Source organism: Amblyomma maculatum, chromosome 11 (genome assembly GCF_055883805.1).
Source record: "Amblyomma maculatum isolate TAMU_Amacu chromosome 11, ASM5588380v1, whole genome shotgun sequence".
In the NCBI taxonomy this organism is placed as follows: Eukaryota; Metazoa; Arthropoda; class Arachnida; order Ixodida; family Ixodidae; genus Amblyomma; species Amblyomma maculatum.
In genome coordinates, this window is record NC_139354.1 from 19,353,164 (window position 1) to 19,379,788 (window position 26,625).

The window sequence follows — 26,625 nt, forward strand, 5'->3', positions numbered from 1 at the left end:
AATTGACGTCATCTTGAAAGAGAACGGTTCCCGAAAGAAACCTCCGCTGGATGCGGCCCCGGGTCTCATCTCTCCGCCGGACACTCAACCTAGGCCAGCTGTGTTTGTTCTTTCTCTTAGATCCATGCCAGGCTACTCAGTACAAAAAAAATAAAGCCAGACCAGACTGGCCTCGCTCATGCACTTTGAACGCGAAACAATAATGGCCGCTCTCACCACGAGTGACTGGGACGTCTCAAGGAGCGACTTCAGGTCATTGAGAGCCGCCTCAGCCTGAAATTCACAAAAGTGACACATTAGACCAAATGTGCAAATGCATCCCTGCACTAACATAGAAACCCATCACAACCTATCAATATGCATAACTGATACGACAAGGGCAGACAAATTACCAAACAGGCAAGTAAATCAAAGCTTACAATGCGCAATACAGTACAATGACAGTGAGAATTGTGCTTTGCGACACCCTGACAATAAGGTCTATGCAGGGGAATTTGGTGTGAGCAAATTAAGTTGCAAGTGTCCTGTCAGCAACTGCAAAGGTACAAGCTGATTTGAAACTTAAAAGAGCATGAGTGGCAGATGCTTGCTTACTTACTATAATCTGTATAACAGTGTACATAGCAATCCCACATCTTTTCTCACCAACACCCCCCCCTCCCTTTGTACTTTATCTCGCTATCCTCTCCTTGTTCTTTTTGTTCCCGCCGGCCATAGCTCAGGCGCTTATGAGATTGGATAGAAACTGCTGTGGCTGTCAACATCCATTTTTGTTTCGTTATATAAGCTACCACTACTGCTGTTGCAAAAAAAAAAAAGGAAGTTTCCAGTAGCTATTTTGAACTGAACACAGACAATAACAGGCAAGAAAAATTCACAGTTGATCAATTTGACTGATTTAGAGGGGAATGCGCTAAGCAAGTGGGAATTTGTGAGCACACTGACTGGTGGCGCTCTCTGCATGCAGGTACGCCGACTAGTGTCACAACATGAGAAGCTGTCTGTTCACTTGTGTGGGCAGGAAGGCAGCTCACCACGCTTTCCCTCTTTTTTTTTTTTTTTTTTTTATGAATCATTGGGATATTCTTCACTCAGTCAGAACGGAAGTCCGCAGTTTGAACCAGCAGCTCCGCATGTTGTACAGGAATGGCAATTTCTCTTGTGCATTTTGCACGAGCAACTCCTGTCCTGGCATATGCGCACAGTATGGGTAAATTAAAGGCACAATATAGAAGGCATGAGCGTTCCACGTGGCCCATTTGTGTTGCATTTGCTGCAAGCACAAACAAGGAGAGAACCAGCTATGAAAACCGGCAAAAGAAGTGACCGCTCCAACGTAACAAAAACAAATCACAACAAATAGAACCAAGCGCCCCACACCATGAAGCAAACAAGAGCACAAAGTGCACCATACATCACCCATCAGGCATAGCAAAGTGAGAATTTAGTAAATGCCCTCTAAATGCATTAAATCACAAAAAAAAAGAGCAACGAATGCATAAGTGTGATGGGGCAAGTTCATTCAACGCCTTAACTGTGAGCAGTTTTTATTTAGCTAGGAAAGCATGCAATGAGAGAATGTAGGTCCATTGCTGCTGCAGAGCGCGCTGCACCAAGCTTACGGCACCAACCTGACGATGACTTAATTGTACAAGGCAGGCTTTGACAAAGCGCATCGTGGCCGACATGCCATGGTAGGCTTAACGTTTCGACAAAGTGTTGCTGCGCATCATGTATAAAGAAATTTGTTGTATTTTTGTACCACCCCATATGTAATACACCTAACGGGGTCTTTAAGGTAATAAAATGAAATGAAATGAGGAGGGTAATAAAATGAAATGAAATGAGGAGGGATCCAGACTTATTTTATTCCCCCAAACATTTCACCCCAGAGAAGAAACAAACAGGCCACAGAAAAACTATTGTTTACCTGGCATCACCACTAGGGATCAAACCCCGCACCTCCCAACTATGAGGAGGATGTGCAAATGCCAGGACCTACCACTGCAGTTATGGCAGCAGTCTCTTACCAGCTACCCAACATTGAGGGAAGTAGCTGGTTCAACACACAACACTCAACGTGAAATGTAATCAATTTCCAGTGAATGACCACAATGTGAGGCTCAAGAACAAATGGCAAACGAGTCCGCACCTTTGACCAGTCTCCCTCCATAATGTACGCTTGGAACTTGGCTGCGGCCGGATGGTCCAGGCCGCAGCCGGATTCCTGGATGAGCTGTTCCGCTGTCCGACTGTAAGCCAAGGCAAGCCACACACATTAGGTTCCTGGCCATCCAAAGATCATTTGTGGTTTGCATACAGCCGTAAACCGGAAAATTACGAAAAGCAAAATCAGTCGGAAAAGAAAAAATGATTTCGGCCCCACTTTAAGTACACCCCAGAATACATGCACCGTAATTTCCGAGAGTGCAGTTTATACAGTGCATGCAGTAAATCTCCGCAAAGAAAAAAATTTTCTTTTTTTCTGCAGGGTCAGGCTTTCTATCAATCACAATAATCACACTGCATTTCACTTTCGCAAGATAGCAGGATCGCCAGGAGCCATGGATGAAACTATTAGGCAAGGCCTTAGGCACATACCAGGTGCATGTGTGCAAGTGTGTGTGTGTGCACGTGAGTGTGCAGCATCTGAAGCCATGTTAGCAAGTCAATTACACAAATTGAAACGGCTGCCACAATTCTTCATGTGGGTAGAGAGGTAATGCCAGCACGGTGAATATAGATGATCATAAAATCGCTTAGTGTAACAAACTGGATTCCAAAGGAAGGAAAGCGTAGCAGGGGGTGGCAGAAAGTTAGGTGGGCTAAGAAGTTCGCAGGGGTCAAGTGGATGCAACTAGCCCAGGACCGGGTTAATTGGAGGAATACGGGAGAGGCCTTCGCCCTGCAGTGGGTGTAGTCAGGCTAATGATGATGATGATGAAAATGTGACATGACAAATCTGCATTGGTTGCTCATTTTACTTTTGCATTCATTGCAAAAGCGAAATGGGTGAAAAGTGAGCAATCTGCTCCCAACTACTCTCATTAGAGGGATGAACTCCTTGTCCCACTGTTCATAGGGCCTAAAAGCACCCACATGCCAAGTTTGTCGAGCTACTTTCATGAGGGCCAGAATGACTATGTGCACACACGCACTTGCATGCAGTTTTATTATACTCAGCTTAATGTCATCAGGCCCTTCACATGCTATTTACATAGCTGCGTACAAAGCAGCAAGCGTGTAGCTTTCCTTTGAGAATCCGTTTCCAACGAGGGAAACTCCGTAACGGCACCTTGTGTTGCCCCTTCCTTGGGCTTGCAAAACCAGTGCAGGCTCCACACGCCCACCTCCTCAACCGTCGCAGAGCTCGCCGCTCTCGACCTTGCTTTGAACCTCGTCCTTGATATGCCGCATCCCATCAATGCTGCAGTCATGTCCGGTTCCCGTTTGGCGTTGCAGTCTTTGCTATACCACGAGAGAGGCCACAACCTCCCGCTCGTTGTTGCCAAGCTCGATGAGTTGCATCTACGCGGATCTCAAGTCGTCTTCCAGTGAACCCCCTCACATGTTGGCGTCCATGGAAATGAGACCGCCGACCAGCTAGCCAAGCAGACGCACCATCCCCTGTGCCCCTCTGGGATACGGACAACTGGGATACTGACACCTGGGACTTCCCCCAGGGGCCCTTGGTGATGTACTGTTCCTGGACTGTACGCCAGCATAACAAACCGCCGCCCTCAGGTTGCTTCTAGTGTTTCTGGAAGATACCCACCTTCGCCCCCGCCTCTAAACACTGCGGGCGCGCCATCTCCCCCCCCCCCCCCCTCCTCATCTGCTTTTTGCCAATCCCTTCCTCCATCCCCCTCAACTCACTTTTCCTTCCCCCTCCCCGGCACAGCCCCGTTGCAGTGATCCCTTAATCCTATTAGTAGACAATTATAGGACTGTGCCTCCCAATTCTTCACTCCCCATCCCCCCCCCCCCCCCCCCCCCACAAGAAGAACCTCGTCTTATCCACACCTTCCTAATCAAGGTCTCAGAATTCTTTCTAAGAAAGCTGTGAAAAATAATGGTGAGATTGTGCCTCCTTGCTTAACACACCGACTTATTTCATTACTTCCTCTATGAAGAGCTGTTGCTGAGCAGCCATGTGCTAGAGGTACCTTCCAGTACAATGGCCACTGTAGCTGGCTCATATGAAACAAAAAATAATCTAGAGCAACATATTCTCAAATGAATGAAATTTCCCAGCGATTCGATTCGCGCGGAAACAACCGAAACAAGGAAGTAACAACACCAATGGACCGATTCCAGCACTCCACTTCGCTGATCACTCCCTCTCCCCCTTTCCAAACGCCACAGACGTGTATCAGCAGCCAGCCAGACAACGCTATCTTCTGCAACATTCACGGGCAGTGCAATCAAGGCGATGCACTCCCCCCCCCCCCCCCTTTTTTTTTTTTTTTTCACTCGCGGTCGCCCTTGGCTGAAAGCACGCAGTTCCGGACATCCGCTCGCAGCGCCACGTACTACGACAAAGCAAAAAAGCCTCGCCTGTTGGCCAGCCGCCCAAGCCAGCTAGTCTTTTTTTTTTTTTTTTTTTTTTTTTTCAGCACAATTATCACATGCCAAACACAGCCCCTAGGCTTATCGCAAGACGATATCGTAACGCTCGCGACGCAAATAGCGCCTGCACGCAACGTATAAAACCACACTGCAGTCTAGAACAGTTTGCTAGCTAAACAGCATAAGACCGCTAACCCTGCGAACCAAAAGCATTCGCGAGGAAAGCCGCTAAAGCTTTCTCTGTGGCTAAAGTGTGGTATAGTGCGAAAAATTCAGCCATGATAGGCAGAAAATTTTTTTTCGAGGCGAGCTTTTTTTTTTCTTTCTTTTTTTCTCCTTTCGAGCTGAAGTCCGCAACACCATCCGGCCGCTACTAACTCCATTACACCACTCTGCGCACTTGCAGCTTGACGCAATCACACCACACGGCCTAAGCGGGCCCTTTGTTGCTGCGTCCGCTCATTTGACACGCTTAAAAACGCGCCGCTGAAAAGCGTTTGTCATCGTAAACGTATCGCCGCCATATCGCGCTGCAGAATTTTCTTGAGGGTGTTGGCTGCAGGCGCTTCGCCCCCATAACCCCCATCACACTGCTGCAAAAACAACCAAAAACTAAAGCGTAAATCCTGCGACCATTCCCCTGCAAACAGCTGACTCGTCGTCAGTGCAGCGCGCGGCGTGGTTTCGTCGTTGGACAAAGCCCCGTTGCGGATTACGGCAAAAGGCGCGCGTGCGCACGCGTGAACAGCTGACTCGCGAGAGGTAACACCAACAACTTGTCTGCGAACGCCGCCACCGAAACCCACACGCGACATTACAAGCATCGGCAGCCAGCTTCCAAAAAATCGTAATGGCTGTGCAATTTAGCACAAACGCATCTACATAGTGCGTAATCACTATTCGTTTCACAAGATGTTTCCCGGATAATTGATTCCCCCTACTGTTGCCCCAATCTATTCGGGAGGCGAGGGGCGCGTAAGAGCACAACTATACCTATTGTAGAGCGCGCGATCCTGATTAAACGAGGTTGCCCCTGCCTTTTGCAGTGCTGCAAACAGTTTAGAAGCTAAATAGTACCGCGAAGTTAGGTGACGCGAAGTGCCCATCGGAAAACAGGCGGAAAGCTCTTTTTCCATCCCTTCGTGTCGCTATCACGTGAGTTCCACGAACGCGGTAAACACGGAAGGAAACACGAGGTTCACGAACGCGTCGCCTCATTCCGTCCTCTCACAGTATGAGCGCGCCTCACTGGCTGACGCAGCGTACTATCTGCCAGCTTAAGCACGGAAAAGTTCAAGGACAACGGAGCTGACCGATTCGTTAGCCGAGAGTCCGGAATCACCGCACGGACGAAAGCTCCACAAAACACTGAAGAACACAGCGCGTGCTTCCTTTTTCCGGAAAGGGGTTCAAGGTTCGTGCGCCTCGACAGTGGAAAAAGAAGTGGGTGGCAAACAAGAAGCTCTACCACTCTCCACGAATTGGAGATTCATATGTATCCCATTCATTCATCCGCAGTTTTTCCGTTCAATTCATCTCGCAGCTATCCCGCTGATGTCACTCACGTGTCCCACCTCTCAAAATAGCCTGCTTCCGGACAATTTTATGTCCGAAACGTTTTGCGGTTAGACGGCGTGCACGATGTTTTCAGGCACTCGTGATGTGAGTCCACAGAATATTGTCCGCGAGTTAGAAGTTTCTTTTGCCCGGCATTATATCCCGATTCCCTGCCAATACCCCCACAGCAGGTACAATGAGCCAATCAGACCACTATCAAAAACGATAACAAAGCGAACTAGACAGTCGTCGAACTCGAAGGATACTGAAATTATGATCTAATTACAGGCGGTTCCAATAAGGAGACATCTGCATACCTGCTTAACCATTCAAAGACGGCGGTACTAGGGGGATGGGACAAAAATACACAGCACAATATACACAGTAATTAACACAATTAAAAATGTCAAAGGTCAATCGCCAAATTACTTTTAAACAAAATATGACAGTAGGCACCGAAGCATGCCAATTCGAATAAAGCGATGCTTCGGATTAGCAAGTATACGATTGGCGAGAACTGCACACTCACTTGAGTCCGAGGCCTCGCAGGTGTTGGCCGATGAGCCGTATGATGTCCTGCTCGGTGCGTGAGCCGAGGGCGCTCTTGTTGGTGGCCACGGCGGTCGACGTCGCCGCCGCCTTTTCGACGGCAGTGGACGCGCTGGACTCGTCTCCATTCTGCAGAGGGTAGCAACCGTTCGTCGCTTGCATCACTGCCCCAACCCGCTGCTTCTTTCGCGGCGGAGACGATCCTTCGCCGTCGTCCTGCTGCGTCTTCGCGCACGATGCCAGCCTTGATGCTCGCCGAACGGCCCTCTCCCCTTTGTTTCGTGATGAAAGGTAGTTCCCTTCCCTCTCTTTTTTTTCTTTCGTCTGCAGAGTTTGTTTCTCTCGTCGACTTTTTTGTTTTGGTTCGCCGTTCACCTCACCCGCCAACGCCTCCAGCGACGACCCACGTACGCCCGGGGTCCTACCAAGACCCCCCCTCCCCTACCCTTTCCCCGAACGGGACCTGCGCCTGCGGTAGAGCGCGCGGTTGTACTGAGCGTTGGGAAAGCAGAGCCAAATTTCCCAAGCGCTCCACCTCCTCGTCAGATATATATATATTTTTTTTTCGAGGACTCACGCTACTCGCGCTGTTTCTCTTTCCCTCTTTCTGTATTTACGTCAGTGCCAGCGCCTGGTCCACGACACACGACGATCACGACACATACACACAGGGACACGGGGGGACTTGTCTCCGTCCCCGCACAGGCTGCTTTCGCTGCGCGTCTCTGGTCGGCGCTTTGCGTCTACAAACGCACGAAAACACAATGCGGATCTCACAGCCCCACCCCCCGGAGCCACCCCACCAGCGTCAAGGCGCAAGCACAGCAACAAGCCTCCACGGGCGTAAGCAGGACTGGTCGCTTGCTACTAGCACTGACGCTCAGGCCACGAGCAGCAACGAGCTGGTACAGCGCTACTCGACCCGACGACAACAGCAGTCAGCTGGCTGCCAGTCGGTGACGTCACGGCAAGCGCGTTGCACGCTGGGCTGTCCTGCGGTGAACCAAGTGCCATTCCCAGCAGCCGCTTCGTAGCCCTGCACAAACACGCACAAAAAAAAGGTACCCACAGTCAAGCGCGCTGCGTTGCGTTAGGGCTGCTTAATACGGCGCCGTTACGACGCATTCGATACTTCGCTCGCGTTCACGAAGCTTCTAGAACCTGGACAAGCTAAACCTCCAACGCGCCTAGCGTGCTGAATGAGCGCTAGGTATCCGCGTCCGAAGTGCCGTATCCTCCCGATTAAAGGGAAAACACTGGCCTAAACGAACCTCCAGCTAGCTACTTGGCTCAACTTCGAATCGGGGAAATATCCCAAGGGCTTCACGAAATCACATCCGCGCCCACAGCGATCAATCCAAGCGCGCTTTGTTAGAGAAAATCAGCCAGCTAACTTGTGAAGGGCTGGTCGTTAGTCACACATGGCGGACAGGGGCTGTTCACGGTCGTCCACAGGCAGCAGCAGCTACGGTGGTTTTCAGAGCTCTCGGCTGGGCTTAAATGGACTCTGCGACTACGGGCTCGGTGACAGGCCTGCGCTCCGAAGCGAGCGGAGATGGCGAACGTCTCGCGAGCCCGCGCTCGGTGTCCTAGCGGATCGAACACAGCACGGGATCAGAGCGCAAATGCACCACAAATATGCGCAGACCTCACCACCACCACCACCACTACCAACCACCACATAAACAAAGCAGAACAAAGCACAAAGCACGGACCCGTAATTGCAGCCGGAAGTTCGTATGCGGTGACGTTAGAAACAGAACCGTATGTAACAATTTTGCATTTTCGTCAACTTCCATAAAGGTACATAAGTGTATTACGCTTTTATGTTCTTTTCGAAACATTATAAATGCCCTAAAAGTTTGAAAAATGTACAGACTGCAGGAAGCGAAACTGCGGAGGTTTTCACTCGATAGACCGCGCCGAATCAACTAGGCAGGCTCACATGGCTACGTCCATGTAGTGCGATTTTATTTTAAGGACGGATTTAAGTACTTTAGAAATCATCCTCGCAGTTGTTTACTCGGGTCTGTGCTCATCAACGCAGCTTCAGTGACCTCAGTTCAAATCACAATGGCAAAAGTCAAGTCCAAGTACGTACCTTGGTGTTATTTATGGCCATTTTGGAGACCGTAACTTGAAGTTCACTATGCGACCTGTACCGAAAGCTGTCTGCTTGACGCTTTTGCCGGTTTTCAGGTTCGTCATGGTGCTCCTCGAAAGCATCGTCTCGAGACACAAATTCGTACAGGCGCGAGCCCGCCTGGACGACAAGCTCGAGGTTTGGAAGTTTGACCCATACAGTAAGTAGATGCTCTCTTTCAGTGTTAATGCCGGATCCATCAAGAGTGAGTGGAGTGGGAGCGCGCGTGCGTGCGTGCGTGCGTGCGTGCGTGCGTGCGTGTGTGTGTGTGTGTGTGTGTGTGTGTGTGTGTGTGTGTGTGTGTGTGTGTGTGTGTGTGTGTGTGTGTGTGTGTGTGTGTGTGTGTTCAGATTCGCCTTTGTACTACTAGTTCGCATTTCGTAGTTCCAGCGTTGACAGGATGGTTTATGCGGATTAGTGACTTAATATGAACGCTGTTATAAAGCATAAATCGTTTTGAAAGGCAGTTATCCTCTTGTGTGCGTTTGTGTGAGAGTATGAGCGTGCAAACGACTGTGTAATGAGGCGTAAAGAGTTGCACTTCTGTCGTTCATTTCAGTCCAAAAATTCTGCATATACAAGGAAGTCAAGAAGATTAGGAGTTTGAAATAGCTGCAAGCCGTCGAGACATCACTCAATTTTGTACAGGGCTCAATAAATAGCGTCATTTAACAGATGCTGTATGATCTTTATTCCTTGCATACAGTTGTTCTTGCACACCCAACACGAACTCACCACAGTGTAAATGAGCTGGATGACATTGTACGAGAGTGTTCAAATAGCAGATTTTACCATAGAACTGAACACAGATTATATGCATTATAGAGAGCCAAACTTCAAAGATGCATGACTTGTGGGAAACCAGGAATTCTGAACAGCAAGCAATGCTCACCTAAAACAGCAGTTGTAGCCGTTCATTAGTATTTCCTTGTACAAAAGCGTGGTACCGTTCACAGAGGGATTTGCAGTCTCACAGTGTGGAAGTAATCAGTATGGAAAATATCTTAAGAATGTTCTTGGGAGTACTTTCTCTTGCTGCCGATTTCACATCATTGTTGCACTGACTACCTATTAGGAGACGAATATATTGATGTATTTCTTTTATCCATTACACTGGAGAAGTGGGAATATAAGCAAAATGCCTTGGCTTCAGTGTGAGGCGAGGTAGGCCCCAGCAGTGGAAAATAATGACATAAAAATGCGACATGCCAGCATATTCTGAACACAGCTGTACTTTGCAAGTACATTAAACGTAATGCTTTGATCGATCAAGTTCAGCATGGCTCATCATATACACATCCCACAGCCACCATAACACAATAGACTACACATAGAACCAGTCGGTCTTGAACAGAAACAAATTCTGTTTTAATATCTGAACAGGTTAAAAGTAAAAACAAACTAATTTCGTTGAACCGTCTAGTAGACAACTGGATCACAATTTGTGTCGCAAAAATTCAAAAACACAGATAATGTTCTGTAGCTGCTCCCTTTTATTTATTACCCAGACGAGTAATATGAGAGTAGTTATACTCACTGACATCAACCCAAGCACAGCCATACGGCTACAAAGGAAAGCTATACAACTTTCTCAGAAAGTTCGTAGTTAAAGAAAAATTCGTCTTGGCCTGTGGACTGAACCCGGGACCACCGCCTGTTCGAGGCAGTCGCTCTACCAAACCGAGGTAGCCAGCAGTTCAGGTCGTAGGGCGAGAGCAAATTGATCAATTACTCAAAGTGGGAACGGTGTAGGAACTGCCTGACCACAGGTAGAAGCAGACAACGGTACCTCGTAATAACCATGTCTATCAGTAATAATAAATAATACATAATTGGTTCAGAAGAAGAAAAAGGCGCAGTATCTGTCACGCTTGTTTCTGTGGACACCTGAGAACGTGCAGGGAGGAAGGTGGGAGTGAAAGTGGAAAGAGAGAAAGAGGAGCCGTAGTGGAGGGGTACGGAGTAATTACGACCACCTGGGGATCTTTAACGTACGCCGACATCGCACAGCACACGGACGCCTCTTCGTTTAGCTTCCATCGAAACGCAGCTGACAGCAGTCAGGATTGAACCCAGGAACTCCGGCACAGCAGTCTGGCGTCTTACCACTGTACCACCGCGGCAGGGCGCCATGTCCATCAAATGTGTTAAAATGCGAGCTAGAGTGAAAGCCAGCAGCAGAACAAATCTTTGTGCCGCAAGAGCACAGATTTACTTTTATGCCAATACTTCATCCCAGGTGGCTCAAGCTCTCAAAAACCAAAGATGACAATTAGCTTAGTGACATGCTCCAACTTGTTCTCACCACCTCCTTATGCACTGATGATTACGTCTGAGCTAAAACAGCACGCAGATGTCCAGAACTGAGGTTTAAAAATAACACAATGATGCACAATTCTATTGCAGTCTATTTTTTGGTGCGGCTGGCAAGTGCAAACCTCCAGCTGCTAAACAAATTGAACAACTGAAAAACAAATTGAACAAGCCAGCAGTGCAAGCACACACGCAGTATGCTTCACTTCAGTCCCACTTCATGCACCATTGCTTCAAGAGTCAACTGTGTTTCTCCATCTATGTACGCTTGGTAAGTCCACGCAGTCACGTAGAATGACAAGGCCTTCTCATCAGCCTGCATGGCTACCTCCTGAACAAGACACTTCTTGACGCCCAACTCCTTGGCAAAGGCTGCCACTACATCGCATGCCGTTTCGTCTGAAAAAGAAAAAAAATCAGGAGCTAGAATGAAACTCACGATACGAAGGTGCAAGCTAGTTCGTGGTTCACTACAGGATAATGAGCTCAGAGCAGCTTGACCTGTAGATAAAAAAAGAAGTCGCTTTAAACTGTCGCTTGTAGTAGCAACTGTACACATCGGTCAGGTTAATTACATTACTACTTGCTTTGAAGGTGGAAAAGAGTTTGACTTATCTGCCAACCAGCACGATATATGGGGGGCATGCTTATACACTCAAGCTGCTTAGCCTTGCAACAAATTTGTTTTCCTGCCTGTTTGATTTGCTTCGAGGCTCAGCCTCCGAATCAAAAGTGATTAACGCTACTAAGCTTGCATGTGGAATGAATGTGATAAAAGAAAAAGTTGGACATATCATGGAGGACAATTTAAAAGGATTTCTTTTGATGCATGTTGATTAGACAGTAAGCTTGCACTTCACTGTGCCAGCTGTATCATCTGATCCTTCAGTACAGTTCAAATCACTGGAATGAACGAGATTTAACTGAATGCATGGCTGATAAACGTGAACAAATACGCTTCTGCGCACACATGGAAGTAGATGGAGATGACAAACAATGCGTAGCACAGGTGTGTTGCAGTCTGCACACAGGGCTATAATAGCTACAATATTCCGTATTTGCTTTCCATGAGAAATTTCTGGGTTTGAATCTGCTCCTCTCAAATCATTTTTTTTTTTACTCTGAAAGCACTACAAGTGGACATAGAAGAGTTTCTAAGCCTACAAATTGACCAGAAACTTTACTCCTCCAAATGCCAGTTCCTGTCACATTATGCATTGCATTATGGATTACTTAAAAGGACTTGACTATTATTTATTCCCTCCAACGATTAGTTCTGACGCTTCTCACATTAATATGGTGCAGTATTGGCAGTTAATTTTCAACTTCAGCAATTTTTGAACACTGCCACTGCATTATTAGCCTCAATAAACCTACAGCAAAATTCCGTGTACATGACACCCAAAGCCTGGTGACAGACACGACACCTATAGGAAGCTCAAATCTTGCCACATTGAAAACAGTCCTGACAATGTACATCCTTTATTAAAACAGAGCCCAGGGGGTCTGTTTCTGAGCCACGTAGTGGAGCTGATTTAGCATTAGTAGAGGTCCTTCCCATTGGAGAGGGTAAGACAAGAAATCTTAGATTTGGAACACTGGAAACGCATTACAAGTTGCACGAAGTGGCTCAGAAGCAGAGTCGCTGGGCTCTACACTTTTGACAAAGACTGTACATCGCTTTTGCATCCCCCCCCCCCCCCCACTTCACTGCATACTCAGAAACAAAGAAAAAAAAAAGACACCGGCCGTCATTTTCATGCAGCCCTCAGAAAACGGCACTGTGACTCACAGCCATAGACCTCAAGTTAAAACTTTTTCCCTTAACCCCCTTCACGATGATGTGCCCAATCACCAAGCTTCCCCCTCCACCAAACCATATACTGAAGGTGCAAACCAAACCACCCCCCTTATCTTCAGTGAAGAAGGAGCCATGCCAGCTCCAAAGTGCCAGGACTTTCCAAAATTAACAAAAAGTTTTTGTCAGCAAAGATGTCTCACAATTTGCTAAAAGTGAAAAAACAAAAAAGCAGACAAGCACTTCTGTCAAAAGGTTTTCAGTATATTCTCCCTAATTTATGCAACAATTCATGCAAATCGCACTGCCATGTGCTGCCTCCTCTAGCTTTTAGATTTGCATATTGAAAGAGTTGGGAAGTGGTGCATAAGTTACACATTAGTACTGCTCTTTGTTTGTGCTATTGCAAGTTCATTTTCTGGCAGCAATTTGCACGTTCCACAATTGTACTTTTTTCTATCAAGTGATTGTAGCTTCAGTGTTGTATCTTTTCTGGAAGGTAATACTTTCATCCCATTCATGACGTGCCTTGCCCTACTGCTTGCACCTTTATTCCTTTATTTCTTTTTCTTTTGTTTGTTTGTTTGTTTGTTTTACTATACTTCTGGTTGGTTCTTGTATTTTGTATTTGTGTACCAATGCTACCTTCTATGTACACTCAGTTGAAGTTCTTCCAAGAGTATATTGAATAAATGAGTGAGTAAAGCTATGAGTAAGTGAACAATTTACTGTTCTACTTCTATGATGGTGACTTACAGAAGCGTTCCACTGGCCACGTGGTGAAGGGCACATCGTCGACGCGCAACGAAGCGGAGCTGTTGTGGAGGTCCACCACAGCTGACAGGTTGTTGACAATCACAGTCATTTTGTTGACTAGCTGTTCCTGGGAGACAAGACACGCTGATTTCATATTATGCAAGAAAGGTCACTGACTTTCACTGCTCCTTCGTATTCTAACCACAGACTGTGCGTCACTCACTAGAGCAGATCGCTCCAATAATAGCCAGTAACATTATTTCTGGTTATGACTGGCAAAACTTTCATTACATAATTGCAAAAACATGTTGAAATGTGGGCCACCTGAAGTGAGAATGCATAGCATCACCTGACCATCAGCAAGTTGCGCGACACCACCCAAAAATAAATGCAGTTTATGATTATACCATTAACTAAATCCATAGACTTGTGGAGTTCAGCAGACAGCAAACATAATAAAAAATTTGTGGCATGATATATTAGCCGTCAACAATAACTTCGCTGTTCTTGCATCAACTCCGAAAAAAAAAAAAAAAAGATATGGACCAATAGTGAGCACGTGTGAATTACACAATGCAGTTTTAAATCTCAAGCAATTTTCCCTGAATGCAAAGAAGACTAATTTCTTTTTTTCCATGGCAATGTTGCATAAAGTTATGATAATGGGCATATACTGGCTTCTTATAACCAAAGTTAAGAAGGCCAACTGTACGGGATGAAACTACCTAATAGTATGTTTTTTTTCCTTCTTAATACTACCTTCCTAAAACAGATGAACTTATGTTGCGAGACAGATGATGCAGCCCAAGTCACAAAAATATAAGTGTTTAACTGACAAAATTTTACTGCTGGCCTTGAACCCTGGGTAGGCACAAAAATGCGCTTAATGTTAGTGCTCTTCTTCACAAATTCTAAAGACAAATCCCAAGAGTGACCACAGGATTCACCTTCTAAGGACAAATCCCAAGAGTGACCACAGGATTCACCCTTATCATATGAACTGTCTGTATGAATTATGAGATTATGCAGAGTTGCCCATCACAGTAACAATACCCTGCCCCACCCCCCACCTTTTTTTCCAACATTACACCGGTGTCCCAGCTAAATGTAGCCAAGCTTTTGAAGAACAAGGAGCATCCTAGCCCGAATGAAACTAAAAGTGGTTGCCAGTTACTTGGCCTAGTCTGCGGTATCTTTTCATTTAATAAAGACAATTAATTAGTAAAGAATGGCTAGCTAAATTTTAATTATTGGCTCGAGGAACAAGGTGTCAACTCAAGAGTTGTATTTCTATTGCTTTGCAGGAACAGACCTTTCCCGTCCAACTTCATTTTGGCTTGTGGCATGTTTATTTGCAAGAGATACAATAAAAAGCTGGGACACAGTCTCTTTAAAAAGTTAAGCAAAGGTTTAACACGGCTAAACCTAAGTAGACAAAGCGAAAGGTCAAGGTTATGCGCAGTTATACTTGACTAAGCGACCTTCTAGTTCTACTGGAAGGCTGTGTGGCATTATGTGAGGCAATGTTGTATAATTGTGGAGATATGTAGCGCCATGAATACAGTTTGCCAAGTGTGTGAGAAAGAAGGAGGAGGAGGCGGAGGTGTGCAATGTAGACACAAAGCAGCAGAAGAAGAAGAAAAGAGTGGCTGGCTCTGCACTCTCCTTCATCCGCTGGTGTAAATAAAAAGTTCTTTCTCTCTCTTTCTATGTGCTCCGCACGTGCAAAAAAAAAAGACTGGCATTCTACGTTTATGAAACACATGCCGACCAAGCTACGGAAGGGCAAAGTAAAGCTCTTTTTTAAAACCTTGCCTAAATTTAGCAAGGATACCCATTCACATTCACAAATCCATCATATACAGTCTCATTTTCATTCTGCTAATCCCTCATTAAAAGCGACCTTGACTTGTTACTTTGCTTCAAACATATTTCTGTACTCATTGTAACAAAAAACATTTGAGATCACTGCGATGCCCGCAATGGGGGAATGCGTAATCATTCTTTGTGGAAGAAAGAAGAGACATGGAAAAAGAAGAGACTCCACTTTGTAACATCCCATGGAAGTTGGGTACCATGTGACTCCCCTTGGATGTCGACATTACCCCCTTGGCTATTTCAACGTCTGATTGACTTATTTAATTTTAATTAATTAACTAATTATTCTGCATGCAGCAAATTTCTTCCTCAGCGAGATTTTTCATCCTCTATCTAGTGCAAATTCGTTTTCTTATCACTCGTTTTGTTGAAATGTAATCCTGCCGACAAGCTTCTGGTAACACAGCTTTGAAGACATACATGACGCTTGATTGACTTAAATGGCTCTAATTATACATGACATCTTACATGACAAAACAATACAGATCTTCAGTTGCTGCCAACCATAAATATGAAAGCGATTTTTTTTCTTACCATCTCAGTCCAGACATTCAGCAGCAAGGAACAAAGTTCCATGAGCTTCTCTTCACTGACTTCTGTTACTTCTGAGGTGTCACTCTCTTTAACTTGTACGCTGTTATGTGGGCAAAAAGGGGAAATCAGGTCGGCATAAACAAATTTGCATAATTGCACTCAACAATCAGTAGGTATACAGAAAGGCCTGAAAATTTCAAGCAATCAGCTTGAAGCAAAAGGCAGAAATGAGAAAATAAATGTGTGGAAAGTTGTGAATGGGACACAAAATGCCAAGCTCCCAGTATCTCAATCCATGCATTTATTGTTCTTTTCTGTGGACGCACATGCTTTCACGAGTTGCTGCTAGGTTCTTTTCTTCCAGCAGCATGAATGTGCTTCTTGTGTTGATGAAATATACGTGCAACATATGTGAGAGGAAAAAAAAAAAAAAAAAACTACTTGCAGTTTTTTTTTTTTTTCTCTTGATTCTTGCAGAATCAACTTTGACGTTTGTTTGCCGTTTTATGACGTGTACTACCCTAGTTCACCGATGCAAAAGCTAAAAAAAAAATAATTAAAAATTCTGCCAGCAGTGTTCTCTGGAGAATCATTTTATTTAGAAGGAAAAAAAAGTCTGTGCCCAATTATTTTTGAAGCATACGCGATATTATTGCTGGGTGTAAATCTACAAAATGGTATCAAAATGTAAATGTTCCGCTCAATGACAATGAAATGCAGTCTATGCAGTCCTTATCTCTAGGATCGAGCAGTCATAGACCGTCTCCGATAAGATGTGTACGAGGGCGGTTCGCATCTCTCACACGAAGAGGGACTGCGTTGAGTCAAGTACAGAGGAGGACGACAACGACGAAGTATAACTGCTCATCTCGTGTCGGCAAGTTACGTAAGTCACAGTCAGGACAGAGCAAAGTGAGAGGTAAATCGATAATTTATGGAAACAATCAAGGAACGTGACTGCATGGTACACCGCGTACTTGCCTCTTGAGCTTTGCACCGGCTATTCTGTTCATCAGTACAGCACCGTTGGCTCGAAGTGTGTCCCATCTCTGAGAAAAGTTGTAAATGTCAGCGCAGCTGTCCTTTATCTTCCTAGAAATGCCAGTCAGGTTGCCCTTAGCTGGTGTCCTGCTGCGGTCTGCGATTGCACGGATTTGGAAGATCATCGCATTGTGATGAAAAATAGAAAGGTTAAAATTCCAAAGTTGGAACTATGCGAAAAAAGCGAAAGTGTGGAAGTAGTACCTGAAACTGGTGAGAACGCTACACCTGCAGGAGACCGATTTTCCATGTCACGCACGTGCGTTATGTTTTGAAAACGCGTGACTAGAACAACGTTCACTAGAACTCACCGCTGACGTCTGCTATAATATAGTTCTCTTTGTGAACCTTTCTTTCTGCCTGGATTTTTTTTTTCCTTATAAAGGTCACCTCTTCTTTTACTAGATTTTTTTTCTTTCCGCGTACCGAAGGATTATTGCATGATCTTCCTTGGTTGTTGCGCGTCAAGCGTTTTTATGGATCAGCTGTTCCGTTCCAAACGCACGGAATGGTGGCATCCCGTTTCAGCAGTAGATCGACCCTACAGTGCCTACAGTGCCTCTTCTTGCAGTTTCTTTTTTGTGTTTGCGCTTCAAGATAGGCTTTGAACGATACCCATCAGGTGCCGTTTCAAATGCGCCGAAGACAAAAAGCCGATGCAAACTTAAAAATGCGCGGCATTTTACAGCCGTATGTTCGATAAGGAGATGCTGACTCGCCTGCTTCGACTGTTCGTTTCTTTAGCATCTCAAAATAGATTAGAATTGTTCCTGCCGCTGACGCTTGCTGACAGCGATATAAACTGGGCACAAGGCTGACGCCAACAACAGTGAACGAGAAAATCTCTCCGCGGTCGCAACATGAGTGATCTGAAGCAGGCCAACAAGCCCGGCGAGACCAAGCGGCCGGACTCCAAGCCAGAGAAGCATGCCGATGTCAAGCACGCTGAAACAAAGACTATTGAAGCCGTCTTTCTTGGTGCCTGCGTCGTCGACCTGATCAGGTAACGATAGCGGTCGTTGCACTGGCTTTTACAAATTCGTCGCTTCGAGAGAGACAGTTGCATGCAAACTAGGGGCTTGTGAATAACAAATAGTCTTCCCAGAACAAGTTTTCAAACCTAATACTAGTCGCAAGCTTAAAAGAGATTACCGAAAAGCGTTTGCATCAGAGCTTTTTACGGACGAGTGGCTTAAATCCGAAATTGGCAGTGGTAGACCCGGGTTACTTCGTTGCATCGAGGACATCGTTATATCGAGAGAATAATTTCATATAGGCCAAGAAATGCTGCAATGTTTGCCCGCTCTGGCTTCAGCAGTGGCCTCGTGTGTTGATGCTAGAGGGCACATTAATTTAGCTTAATCTCCGCATATTATGCTTATGCACACCAGTTTACTGCCTCGAGAGGCCGTGGGTTCAACCACCATTTTGGCTTGAATGTGCAGTTTCATAAAATTAATATAATTCTTGCTCAGCATGCCGCACATGTCAACAATGAATTTGGCCACGCAATGATATACTGAACTGATATCGTTCGTTGGTATCATGTGTCTAAGTGTTTTGCTTAATTATCCTGAATTTATTTTATTTTTTAATATGCAAAAATTTTTTGTCTTGCCAGTAACTGTGGTAAAGTTAAAATTTGTCAGGTGGAAAGCTTTTTTTTAATTGTTGCCTGGCTGCTGTCACTAATTTATCCTCTTTGCTGTTTTGCTTAGCTATGCCGATCGCTTCCCGGTGCCTGGTGAAACGTTAATTGGCAATGACTTTGTGATGGGTCATGGTGGAAAGGGAGCCAACGCCTGTGTCATGGCAGTCCGGATGGGATTGGCTTGCGGTATGATTGCAAAAGTGAGTCAGCAGACACAAGCACAGGTTAATTCAGGTGTGATAGTCTATGTAGTATAAGAAACAGTCTTTGGCAGCAGCGTTATAAAGAAACCCTGTCATCACGCTTGCTTAAAATGGCGACCTATATCTGACTTGATTGTTCGATGGAATTATAGAACCTTAATACAAACAAACGAGGTCCTAAACGAGGTTCTGAAGTACACATTTGCATTGATACCTACACTGCATTGGTGTTATGTCGCTTGCATGTAGGAGCAAAGAATGTTTATTTTATCAATTCATTATTTATCAAACAACGCAGAAAATGATTACTGAAAGAAACACTGTTATTGAGTTTGAACTGTCAATGGAATTTTATTAACTGGCCTGGTTTCCATTCATCTGAAACGGATATCAAAAAGAAAAAAAAAAGTATGAGGAGCAGAGAAGACAACAGGAATGTAAAAACACGAGGCATTCAAATCGTGTCTGGGAATCCCTATTTGCCAAAGCTACCACTCAAGCCATGTCTTTGCAGATAGGGAGCTCACATTCTTGAAGATACAAGTTGACTACCTCTTGGTGTTTTATGACTTGCTTGACTTGCTCCCTCTTTCGTGCTCTTCTTGACTGCGTTTTCTTTCATTTTTTTTTTCTTATAAGTTTAAATGGGGTTGTAAGACCATACCTAAGGCTTATTTTGCATCGTTTCTGTGTCAGGTTTTGTCACACAGTGTATTGAGAAGTGACGAGTGAAGTCACTAGGAGATTTCAGGGCCACATTAGGAATGAATTGGGGATAAGAAGAATTTGCTAAATTGTTGTTTATTCATTTGTGTCCATACTCAGAGCAGGTATTGAAGCCATCGGGCTTGATACAATACATGGTAAGCAGCTGTGTAGTGACATTTTTTTTTTTCTACTCACTTTTTCAGGTTGGCAGTGACAAGATTGGGAAGGACTATCTCCAGTACCTCCGTGACATAAAGGCTAACACAGGTGTGTTCTCAGCATATTAAGTTTTAGGCCTACCTCTCTGCTTTTCCCTATCTAGGTCATCAATTATAACTCACAATTCATCCAAGGCAATGTCACCAGCGAATTGCAGAATACTGAGGTATTCTGCATCAACACATATCTCTAACTGCTCCCATTTCATGTCTGAATACTTGCTCTAAGCAAGCTGTGAATAGTGCTGGGGAGACCAATAAAATTAACATTCAGAAAACTAATGTAATGGTCAATCGCTTCAGAGACAAACAGCAGTTTACCATAGGCAGTGAAGGACTAAAAGTGGTAGGCAAATATGTCTACTTAGGGTAGGTAGTAGCTACAGATTCAGACCATGAAGGACATCACGCAGCACTCGAACGTCTCTCCGTTTCACCTCCATAGAAACCAACTGCCAGCGGCTGCATTTCGATGGAGGCGAAACTGGGAGGCGTCCGTGTGCTGTGCAATGTCAGCAAAGGGTAAACCCTCAACTACGGCTCCTCTGTCTCCCTTTCCACTTTCGCTCCCACCTTCCACCCTTCCTTTATGGTGCGGCTCAGGTGTCCACAGAGCAAGTGTGACAGATACTGCACCTTTCCTTTCCTGTGAACCAGTTATAAGTGAAATAGAATAAGATAAAGATGGAGCGCATTTGGTAAGTACTCACAGATTACGACGGCGGCACTCAAGAGGAAAGTTTAACATTTGCGTCTTATGGTACTCACCTATGGAGCTGAAACATGGAGGCTAACGAAAAATGATCTACTTTAGTTGAGGACAAATCTGAGGTCTACAAAATGGAAAATGGTAGATGTGATGTTAAGAGATCAGAAATGTGCAAAGTGGGTCAGAGAAATAAATTGAGTTACTGACATTCTAGTCGAAATCAAGAAGAAATGGGGATGGGCAGGACATGTAGTGCGAAGAGAGGATAACCTTCGGATCTCTAAGAGTAGAGTGGAGTGGAAAAAACGTTTATTCTCGATAAGAGTAACCAGTTGTATTCCGAGGGAAGGAAAGTGTAGCAGAGAGCAGCAGAAAGTAAAATGGGTAGATGCAGTTAAGAAGTTTGCAGGGGTCAACTTGATGCAGCTAGCACAGGACTGGGTTAGTTGGAGGAATATGGGAGTGGCCTTCGCCCTGCAGTGGGTATAGTGTGTATGTTTGACATTTGTTTTATATTATGTATGTGTGCATAGTTTTGCAGCTGACCTACAGGTTCTAAATTGCAGAAATTTTTGGACCACATTTCATTCCAGCTGATGATCATGATGATGTTCTCTCAGCCCCTTTATATATTTATAGCTCACTGTCATCTTTGCATGAGCAGTCAATATTATCTGCATTCCTATTGTTATTCCAGAGCATGTCAGAACTGCAGATACCAAAGCCAACAATGCCACTGCCAACATTATTGTAACAAAAAAAGGTGAGATTTACTAAAGCTTTCCTTTCAGTCTTGGTTGCTTATACACAGGGCCCACGTTTGAGTTTTATGGTTTCAAAAATATTTTATGCCACAGAACACTGATCAAAATATGTCATGAGATTTAAGTAAAAATCAGATCTTGCCTCATATAGTACAGATTAAGTACTGTGTTATCCAAGAAACAATTTATCATTTTAATTTTGCATTGAAAATTGCATAAAAACAACTCCAGTGACCTCTTGTGGCGAAACGGTGTCATTATAGCTGTGTAGTACCCCACATGACTACATCTTGCAAAAATATCAGTTTTTTTTTTTTTTAAGTGCACAGTGTACTGCCTTTGTTTTTCAGGGGTGTTCCACTTGTTTTATTATATTTTGCATTTTCTCCAGTGCGCCCATCAGTAATAACCACCAAGCTCTGCACCTTCATTTTACGTCACTCTTGTTGCAGGCCAAAACTGTATTGTTTATGTACCTGGAGCGGCGGCACTGCTTTTGCCGCAAGATGTGAAAGACGCCGAACCAATGATCAAGAGTGCAAAGATTCTGGTGGCTCTCTTCGAATGCTCTCGGCAGACGCTGATCGAGGCGCTGCGCATCGCTCGCAAATATGAAGGTCAGTGAAGGGCTTCTAGGTAGTACGGGTTCCCGAAAACATTTGCGCTTGTTTCATCAACCGGTGACTTTGTTTTCACGCACCAGTGCATTCCAGGACTTGCGTGCCTGATTGCCATCCACAGTGCATGCTTCCACATCAAAGCATTTTTGGATAACAGTAAGCATCATTCATATCCTTAAAAGCTCGTGCATAGCCATTGGCAGGGAGATAGAGTGTCAGTGCTCCCAGACGAGCTTGCAAAGAAAAAAGAACTAGGAGATGAAAAAACGCATCGATGCTTACGTCGCCTGTGCATTGCAACATTAAGCAATGATTGTCTGTGGTGGTGAATGCATAGTTTGCCGTGCAGATGTGGCACTCGCTCATCTCTGAGGCATGCACAGCAGAAGTTCTGGTATTACCACTGCATACACAGGGTGCCACGAATTCATAGCGCTGTGAATGGTGCCATCCCCTGCATTCTCTTTGTTTCTCCTCTGTGGTCTACCAACTACCCTGCAGAACCAAAAAACATGCCTTTGCCAGTTACTGCTGTGAAAGAAGACCTTGGAACAAATACATATAAGGGCTAGCCCACCATGGCACTGCATACTGCTGGAGCTGTGCCCAATGTTTTGCATGTGTACAATCTGCTATTTCTTTTTTTCTTTTATGCAGTGACAACATTCGTCAATGCTGCTCCATATGATGCCACCATGACTGATGAAGTTTACAAACTGGCCGACATCCTTTGTGTTAATGAGACCGAGGTACGCTAAGTGTCTACATAAAGTGCAGCGCTAACAGTGCAAGTGTCTGATACCAAACAAATTAACATGAACTAATGTCAAGAATTTATTTAGTTTTCAGCGTAATACTATCTTGCTGGTATATGCAAGAAGGCCAGAAAAGTAAAATATGAAGAAGTTACATTTAAATCACGAAATGGGCAGTAAGTAGATAGTACACCTGAGATTCCAACATGAAGGACCCTAAATTTGAAGCTTTGGTTTGGTTTGGTTTGTAAGGTTTGACATACCAAAATGATTCAGGCTATGAGAGACTCCGTAGTGGAGGACTCCAGAAATTTCGATCACCTGGGGTTCTTTAACGTTCACTGACATCGCACAATTCATGAACACCACTCCGTTTTGCCTCCATCGAAACGTAGCCGCCGCGGCTGGGGCAGCAGGAATCTTTTTATTACACATGACGTTGAACAGGCTGGAGTGTAATTTTGAATAAACCTGGAGTTTGAATTAAGTGAGTTTGAGTTAACAAAAATCTGCTGCACAGTTATTTTAAATCAAATCCAGCATCACAAATTGCAGGCAAAGAATAGCCCTCATTTTGAACATGTCTGCTACACACACACACACAAAAAAAAAAAAAAAAACATAGGTTGTAGAAATACAGAAAAGAAAAATTAGCAAGAGTTATCGTTGCTTGAATAAAAAGTATCATTCACAAGATTTTTTTAAGTTTTGACACGTTGTAATCACTACAGCAGGAAGTTCAGCTCTGGGATTATTTGTGGATAAGGTGAAAAGGTCGTATTGATTTGTGAAATTGAAGGGTCTGTCCTTGGGTATGTACACAGAATGGCATTTTCCTTCACTTGGACTGTATATGTATGTGTGATCACTTCGTTTGATGATGTCCGGCCGTGTTTTCTGAATGCCAATTTGTTGTGTGTTCTATGCTGTATGCATGTTTGACATTTGTTTGTATCGTGCATGTGTGCATGCTTTTGCAGTCAGCATTGTTTTGCGGCCGACTTTCAGGTTCTTAATTGCAGGAATTTTTGGACCACATTTCATTCCAGGCTAGCAGAATTGCCGGTGTGAAATTGACCAACAAGGCTGATCATCAGGCAGCTGCTAACACCCTTCTTGCGAAGGGCTGCAAGACAGTGATAATCACTCTTGGTGATCAGGGTGCATGCTTCAGCACCGTTGCAAATCGTCAGCTCACTTACGTTGCAGCCGAGAAGGTCGACGTGGAGGACCCCACGGTCAGTGCACCACTCATGTTGTGGTTTTTGTTACAATTTTGTGAGCATGTTTGTTTCATGATGTTATGGCAAAGATGCGATTGCAAAACAGTGCTCCAAGCTGTAATCTTGCTCCCCATTTTCTGCCAAATGCTAGTTCTTGGCTGTGGGAAGCTAGCCTGAAAACGATGTTCGTTTCAATTGCAAAATTACTTCATTCTCCACAAGTTCGAGTGCTACTTGGTAATCGAATGTCCCTCTGCTTTGCTTAGGACCACTCCTGTTCCTATGCTGAAAATTTTTGACGAAAGCTGTGGTGTTGGTGATTGCAAGAGTTTCATATAGCTCCAGCAATCTGATTTAGTGGGACACTGCAGGTGTTCTGTACAAGATAAACGGCTAGATTTTAATATTGAGCCACACAGGCAGGCATTTTCAGGCAGGCAATGTCAAGCTGGAAGTTGTCGGCTGGCGCTTTTACATGTAAAGAGCCAAGTCGCTCTTTGTTTGTCACAGAACCAGCTTCTGCTTTTCCCGAAAGTATGAAATAACCAGGAGTGATTACTTTTGTTTCAGCAAGTTTGGTGCATGTCCTGGTCACCTCTGGGTTGCTTTCTTATTTTAACCAGGAAAGGCATTGCGCAATATTTCTCACAGCAGCACGCTTAGCAGGATATTCTTCAACTCAGTCATACAGTCTGATTCTATAGCATGATTTTATTCTCTGTTGCAGCCTGCCAGTCACTGTGTTGCATTTTACTCAACTACTGTGCATGTCTGCAAAAAGTTGGTAATGGGTGATTTGCATTTCGAGACGAAGCTAACAAACATTCTTCTCTGGTATCAGTCCGAGGTGACTGGGTTGCTAGATTGAGCAAGAATAACTTTATTCCATAGCTTATAAACTTTTGCACATTGACATCAGGGAAGCCATTCGGAATGTCTCGTTCTTGCAGGGGGCTGGAGATGCATTCAACGGAGCCTTCGCATATCATCATGTGCGACATCCGGATGTGCCACTGGCTGACTGCATCAAGAAAGCGTGTGACATAGCAACCATCACGGTCCAGTCACCTGGAACACAGCTCAGCTATCCTGATCGTGCAGACATCCCCGAGAGTCTTCTCTAGAAACTCGCACCTCTCTGCCTCTCCACTACTTGCCACTTTTCTGGAGTGGCAGTCTGTCATGTGCCTACAAAAAATGTGATTGCAAAGACGGGAACATGTGTGCTTTGGAATCTAATGCTTTAGTTCGAAATGGACTTGACATGGCAACGATGTTGTGCAACAGTGAGGATTCTCGAAAGCACCCATCGAGTGTCAAGACCTGTGCTTGTATTGTAGACTAGTATGTGGATTAGTAAAGTGAAAATTTGTTAAGGAGCTGTTGACACGTGCACTTTTTTTTCACTCTTGCCTCAGCAATGGACAATCCAAGAAGAAAAAAGACAAAAGATGATGCAGACATTTCAGTACGTCATTGGTACTTACCATCGCCACTCTTCCCAGGCTCTGTGTGTGGGGTTTAATAATGGGGCTCGGACTCTGCTCTCAGAGCCAAACGCCTCGGTGCTAGCTCTGACCACATCCGTATCAGGGAAGATAAAAATACACTGAGGCACAGCCAGCGGGCCAAGCTGTTTATTGGGAGCGCCTAAAATTTTTCCTCGGTCGTAGCAGCATCCGCGCTGGGAGGGGGCAGGAGGGGCCGCCCGGCTGGCTACGCCAGTTCTCTGTGGACGATATCAGCTACGACCGTGACTCCGTTGCTGCAGTAGGCTAACATGTGACGATGACTGCAACGAACTCGCCGCTCTCGATCTCTGCAACTTACACAGTCAGGTATAGTGATTGAGAGCAGCACAGTTGTGGGGCGAGAATTTGCTAGTCATGTGACTTTTGTACTTCACAGGCTTTCTTTCAAGCTCAGAAAAAAAGATGCATGTCAGTTTTGTGTGATTGTGGATGATGGAATATGGTTATCTGAAGGTGCTTTCTAACTTTGCAAATGCCATGTATAGTCTAAAGTATAGTAATTTAGAAAAATAAAGTAACTAATTAATTGCAGTACAAAAATATTCTGTTGTGTGCAAGATGGCTGGAAGCCGTATGCAACTGGTTTCCTTTGTCTACCTCAAATATTGTTTTAACCCTTGGCTCAAGTTATCTGGGACACCTAATGCAGGCATTTAGCATCAGTCAACTAAAAGACCAGGCAGGCTTTTGAAAAGCTACTCTGCTACAGACCATAAAACCCCCTATATCTAACCTTCAAAGATTACAAGAAAGCTTATCTGACTCATTCAAAACTTGGCCAATTAAGCATTCATAGCAATAATTAAAAATACTGAAAGATGCCTATAAACTAGTAACTGCACAGTCCTCCATAAATTTATAAAATCCCAATAAGAAAGGATGTTAGGCAAGGAGGCGTACACTATCTCTCCAGTTCTATATTCATTTGTCCTTCGCGATTGCTGAAGGTGCAGATACCTCCAACCCTCCCATCATCTGGATGCAGAGGTCAGAGAAGCTCATGTATAGGACACTTACTAATTCAGTAGTTAGCATAGAGTTCAATAATAACAGTGTTGCAATTTCATATGCAGCAAAGTGCATGAAAGAAAGCAAGACATAAAT

General features: G+C 44.7%; 4 protein-coding genes across 10 annotated transcripts in view; 2 read left to right on the forward strand and 2 right to left on the reverse strand.

Annotated features, from left to right (window-relative positions):
- LOC146172996 (WD repeat-containing protein 26) overlaps nt 1–7,203 on the reverse strand; it is a 49,472-nt gene extending 42,269 nt beyond the window's left edge. For 2 of the 3 annotated variants that reach the window (XM_084584898.1, XM_084584896.1), the window contains exons 1-3: nt 6,656–7,203; nt 2,153–2,252; nt 217–273 (exon numbers count right to left, since the gene is read on the reverse strand). In XM_084584898.1, coding sequence (XP_084441024.1) covers nt 217–273; nt 2,153–2,252; nt 6,656–6,837 — 339 coding nt within the window. In that variant the 5' untranslated portion in view covers nt 6,838–7,203. The remainder of the gene's footprint in view (nt 1–216; nt 274–2,152; nt 2,253–6,655) is intronic. The other variant, XM_084584897.1, reaches the window with a different exon arrangement.
- A 396-nt stretch (nt 7,204–7,599) lies between these two features.
- mRpL33 (mitochondrial ribosomal protein L33) lies at nt 7,600–9,494 on the forward strand. Of its 2 annotated transcripts, none has more exons than XM_084584905.1 (3): nt 7,600–7,736; nt 8,875–8,978; nt 9,378–9,494. In XM_084584905.1, exons 2-3 carry the CDS (start codon nt 8,882–8,884, stop codon nt 9,428–9,430), a joined length of 150 nt encoding a protein of 49 aa, XP_084441031.1. In that variant the 5' UTR covers nt 7,600–7,736; nt 8,875–8,881; the 3' UTR covers nt 9,431–9,494. The 2 variants fall into 2 exon arrangements, with proteins under 2 accessions (XP_084441031.1, XP_084441030.1); XM_084584904.1 differs by lacking the exon at nt 7,600–7,736 and adding an exon at nt 8,578–8,768.
- Nucleotides 9,495–10,162: 668 nt separating this feature from the next.
- Nucleotides 10,163–17,610, reverse strand: LOC146172998 (cyclin-dependent kinase 2-interacting protein-like). The gene is made up of 5 exons (XM_084584903.1): nt 17,343–17,610; nt 17,079–17,235; nt 16,098–16,197; nt 13,686–13,812; nt 10,163–11,530 (listed from the first exon to the last, which is right to left on the reverse strand). Exons 1-5 carry the CDS (start codon nt 17,386–17,388, stop codon nt 11,334–11,336), a joined length of 627 nt encoding a protein of 208 aa, XP_084441029.1. The 5' UTR covers nt 17,389–17,610; the 3' UTR covers nt 10,163–11,333.
- LOC146172999 (ribokinase-like) lies at nt 16,827–25,368 on the forward strand. 4 transcript variants are annotated; one of them, XM_084584899.1, is made up of 9 exons: nt 16,827–16,983; nt 17,883–18,141; nt 18,857–18,989; nt 19,904–19,967; nt 21,325–21,390; nt 21,844–22,008; nt 22,669–22,760; nt 23,816–24,004; nt 24,940–25,368. In XM_084584899.1, the coding sequence occupies exons 2-9, from the start codon at nt 17,999–18,001 to the stop codon at nt 25,111–25,113; spliced, it is 1,026 nt and encodes a 341-aa protein (XP_084441025.1). In that variant the 5' UTR covers nt 16,827–16,983; nt 17,883–17,998; the 3' UTR covers nt 25,114–25,368. The 4 variants fall into 4 exon arrangements, with proteins under 4 accessions (XP_084441025.1, XP_084441026.1, XP_084441027.1 ...); XM_084584900.1 differs by having other exon boundaries at nt 16,845–17,016; XM_084584901.1 differs by having other exon boundaries at nt 16,845–16,983; nt 18,017–18,141.
- Nucleotides 25,369–26,625: the final 1,257 nt, after the last annotated feature.

Excerpts from the sequence above, each read along its gene's own strand:
- mRpL33 (XM_084584904.1), top strand. The coding sequence starts at position 8,749 with ATGGCAAAAGTCAAGTCCAA. Across the intron at positions 8,769-8,874 it reads ATGGCAAAAGTCAAGTCCAA|GTTCGTCATGGTGCTCCTCG; the intron begins GTACGTACCTTG and ends GCCGGTTTTCAG. Across the intron at positions 8,979-9,377 it reads TTGGAAGTTTGACCCATACA|TCCAAAAATTCTGCATATAC; the intron begins GTAAGTAGATGC and ends CGTTCATTTCAG.
- LOC146172998 (XM_084584903.1), bottom strand. The coding sequence starts at position 17,388 with ATGGAAAATCGGTCTCCTGCAGGTGTAGCGTTCTCACCAGTTTCAG. Across the intron at positions 17,236-17,342 it reads AGCGTTCTCACCAGTTTCAG|ACCGCAGCAGGACACCAGCT; the intron begins GTACTACTTCCA and ends GTGCAATCGCAG. Across the intron at positions 16,198-17,078 it reads GCCGGTGCAAAGCTCAAGAG|CGTACAAGTTAAAGAGAGTG; the intron begins GCAAGTACGCGG and ends CCCACATAACAG.
- LOC146172999 (XM_084584899.1), top strand. The coding sequence starts at position 17,999 with ATGAGTGATCTGAAGCAGGCCAACAAGCCCGGCGAGACCAAGCGGCCG. Across the intron at positions 21,391-21,843 it reads CATTATTGTAACAAAAAAAG|GCCAAAACTGTATTGTTTAT; the intron begins GTGAGATTTACT and ends CTCTTGTTGCAG. Across the intron at positions 22,761-23,815 it reads TTTGTGTTAATGAGACCGAG|GCTAGCAGAATTGCCGGTGT; the intron begins GTACGCTAAGTG and ends ATTTCATTCCAG.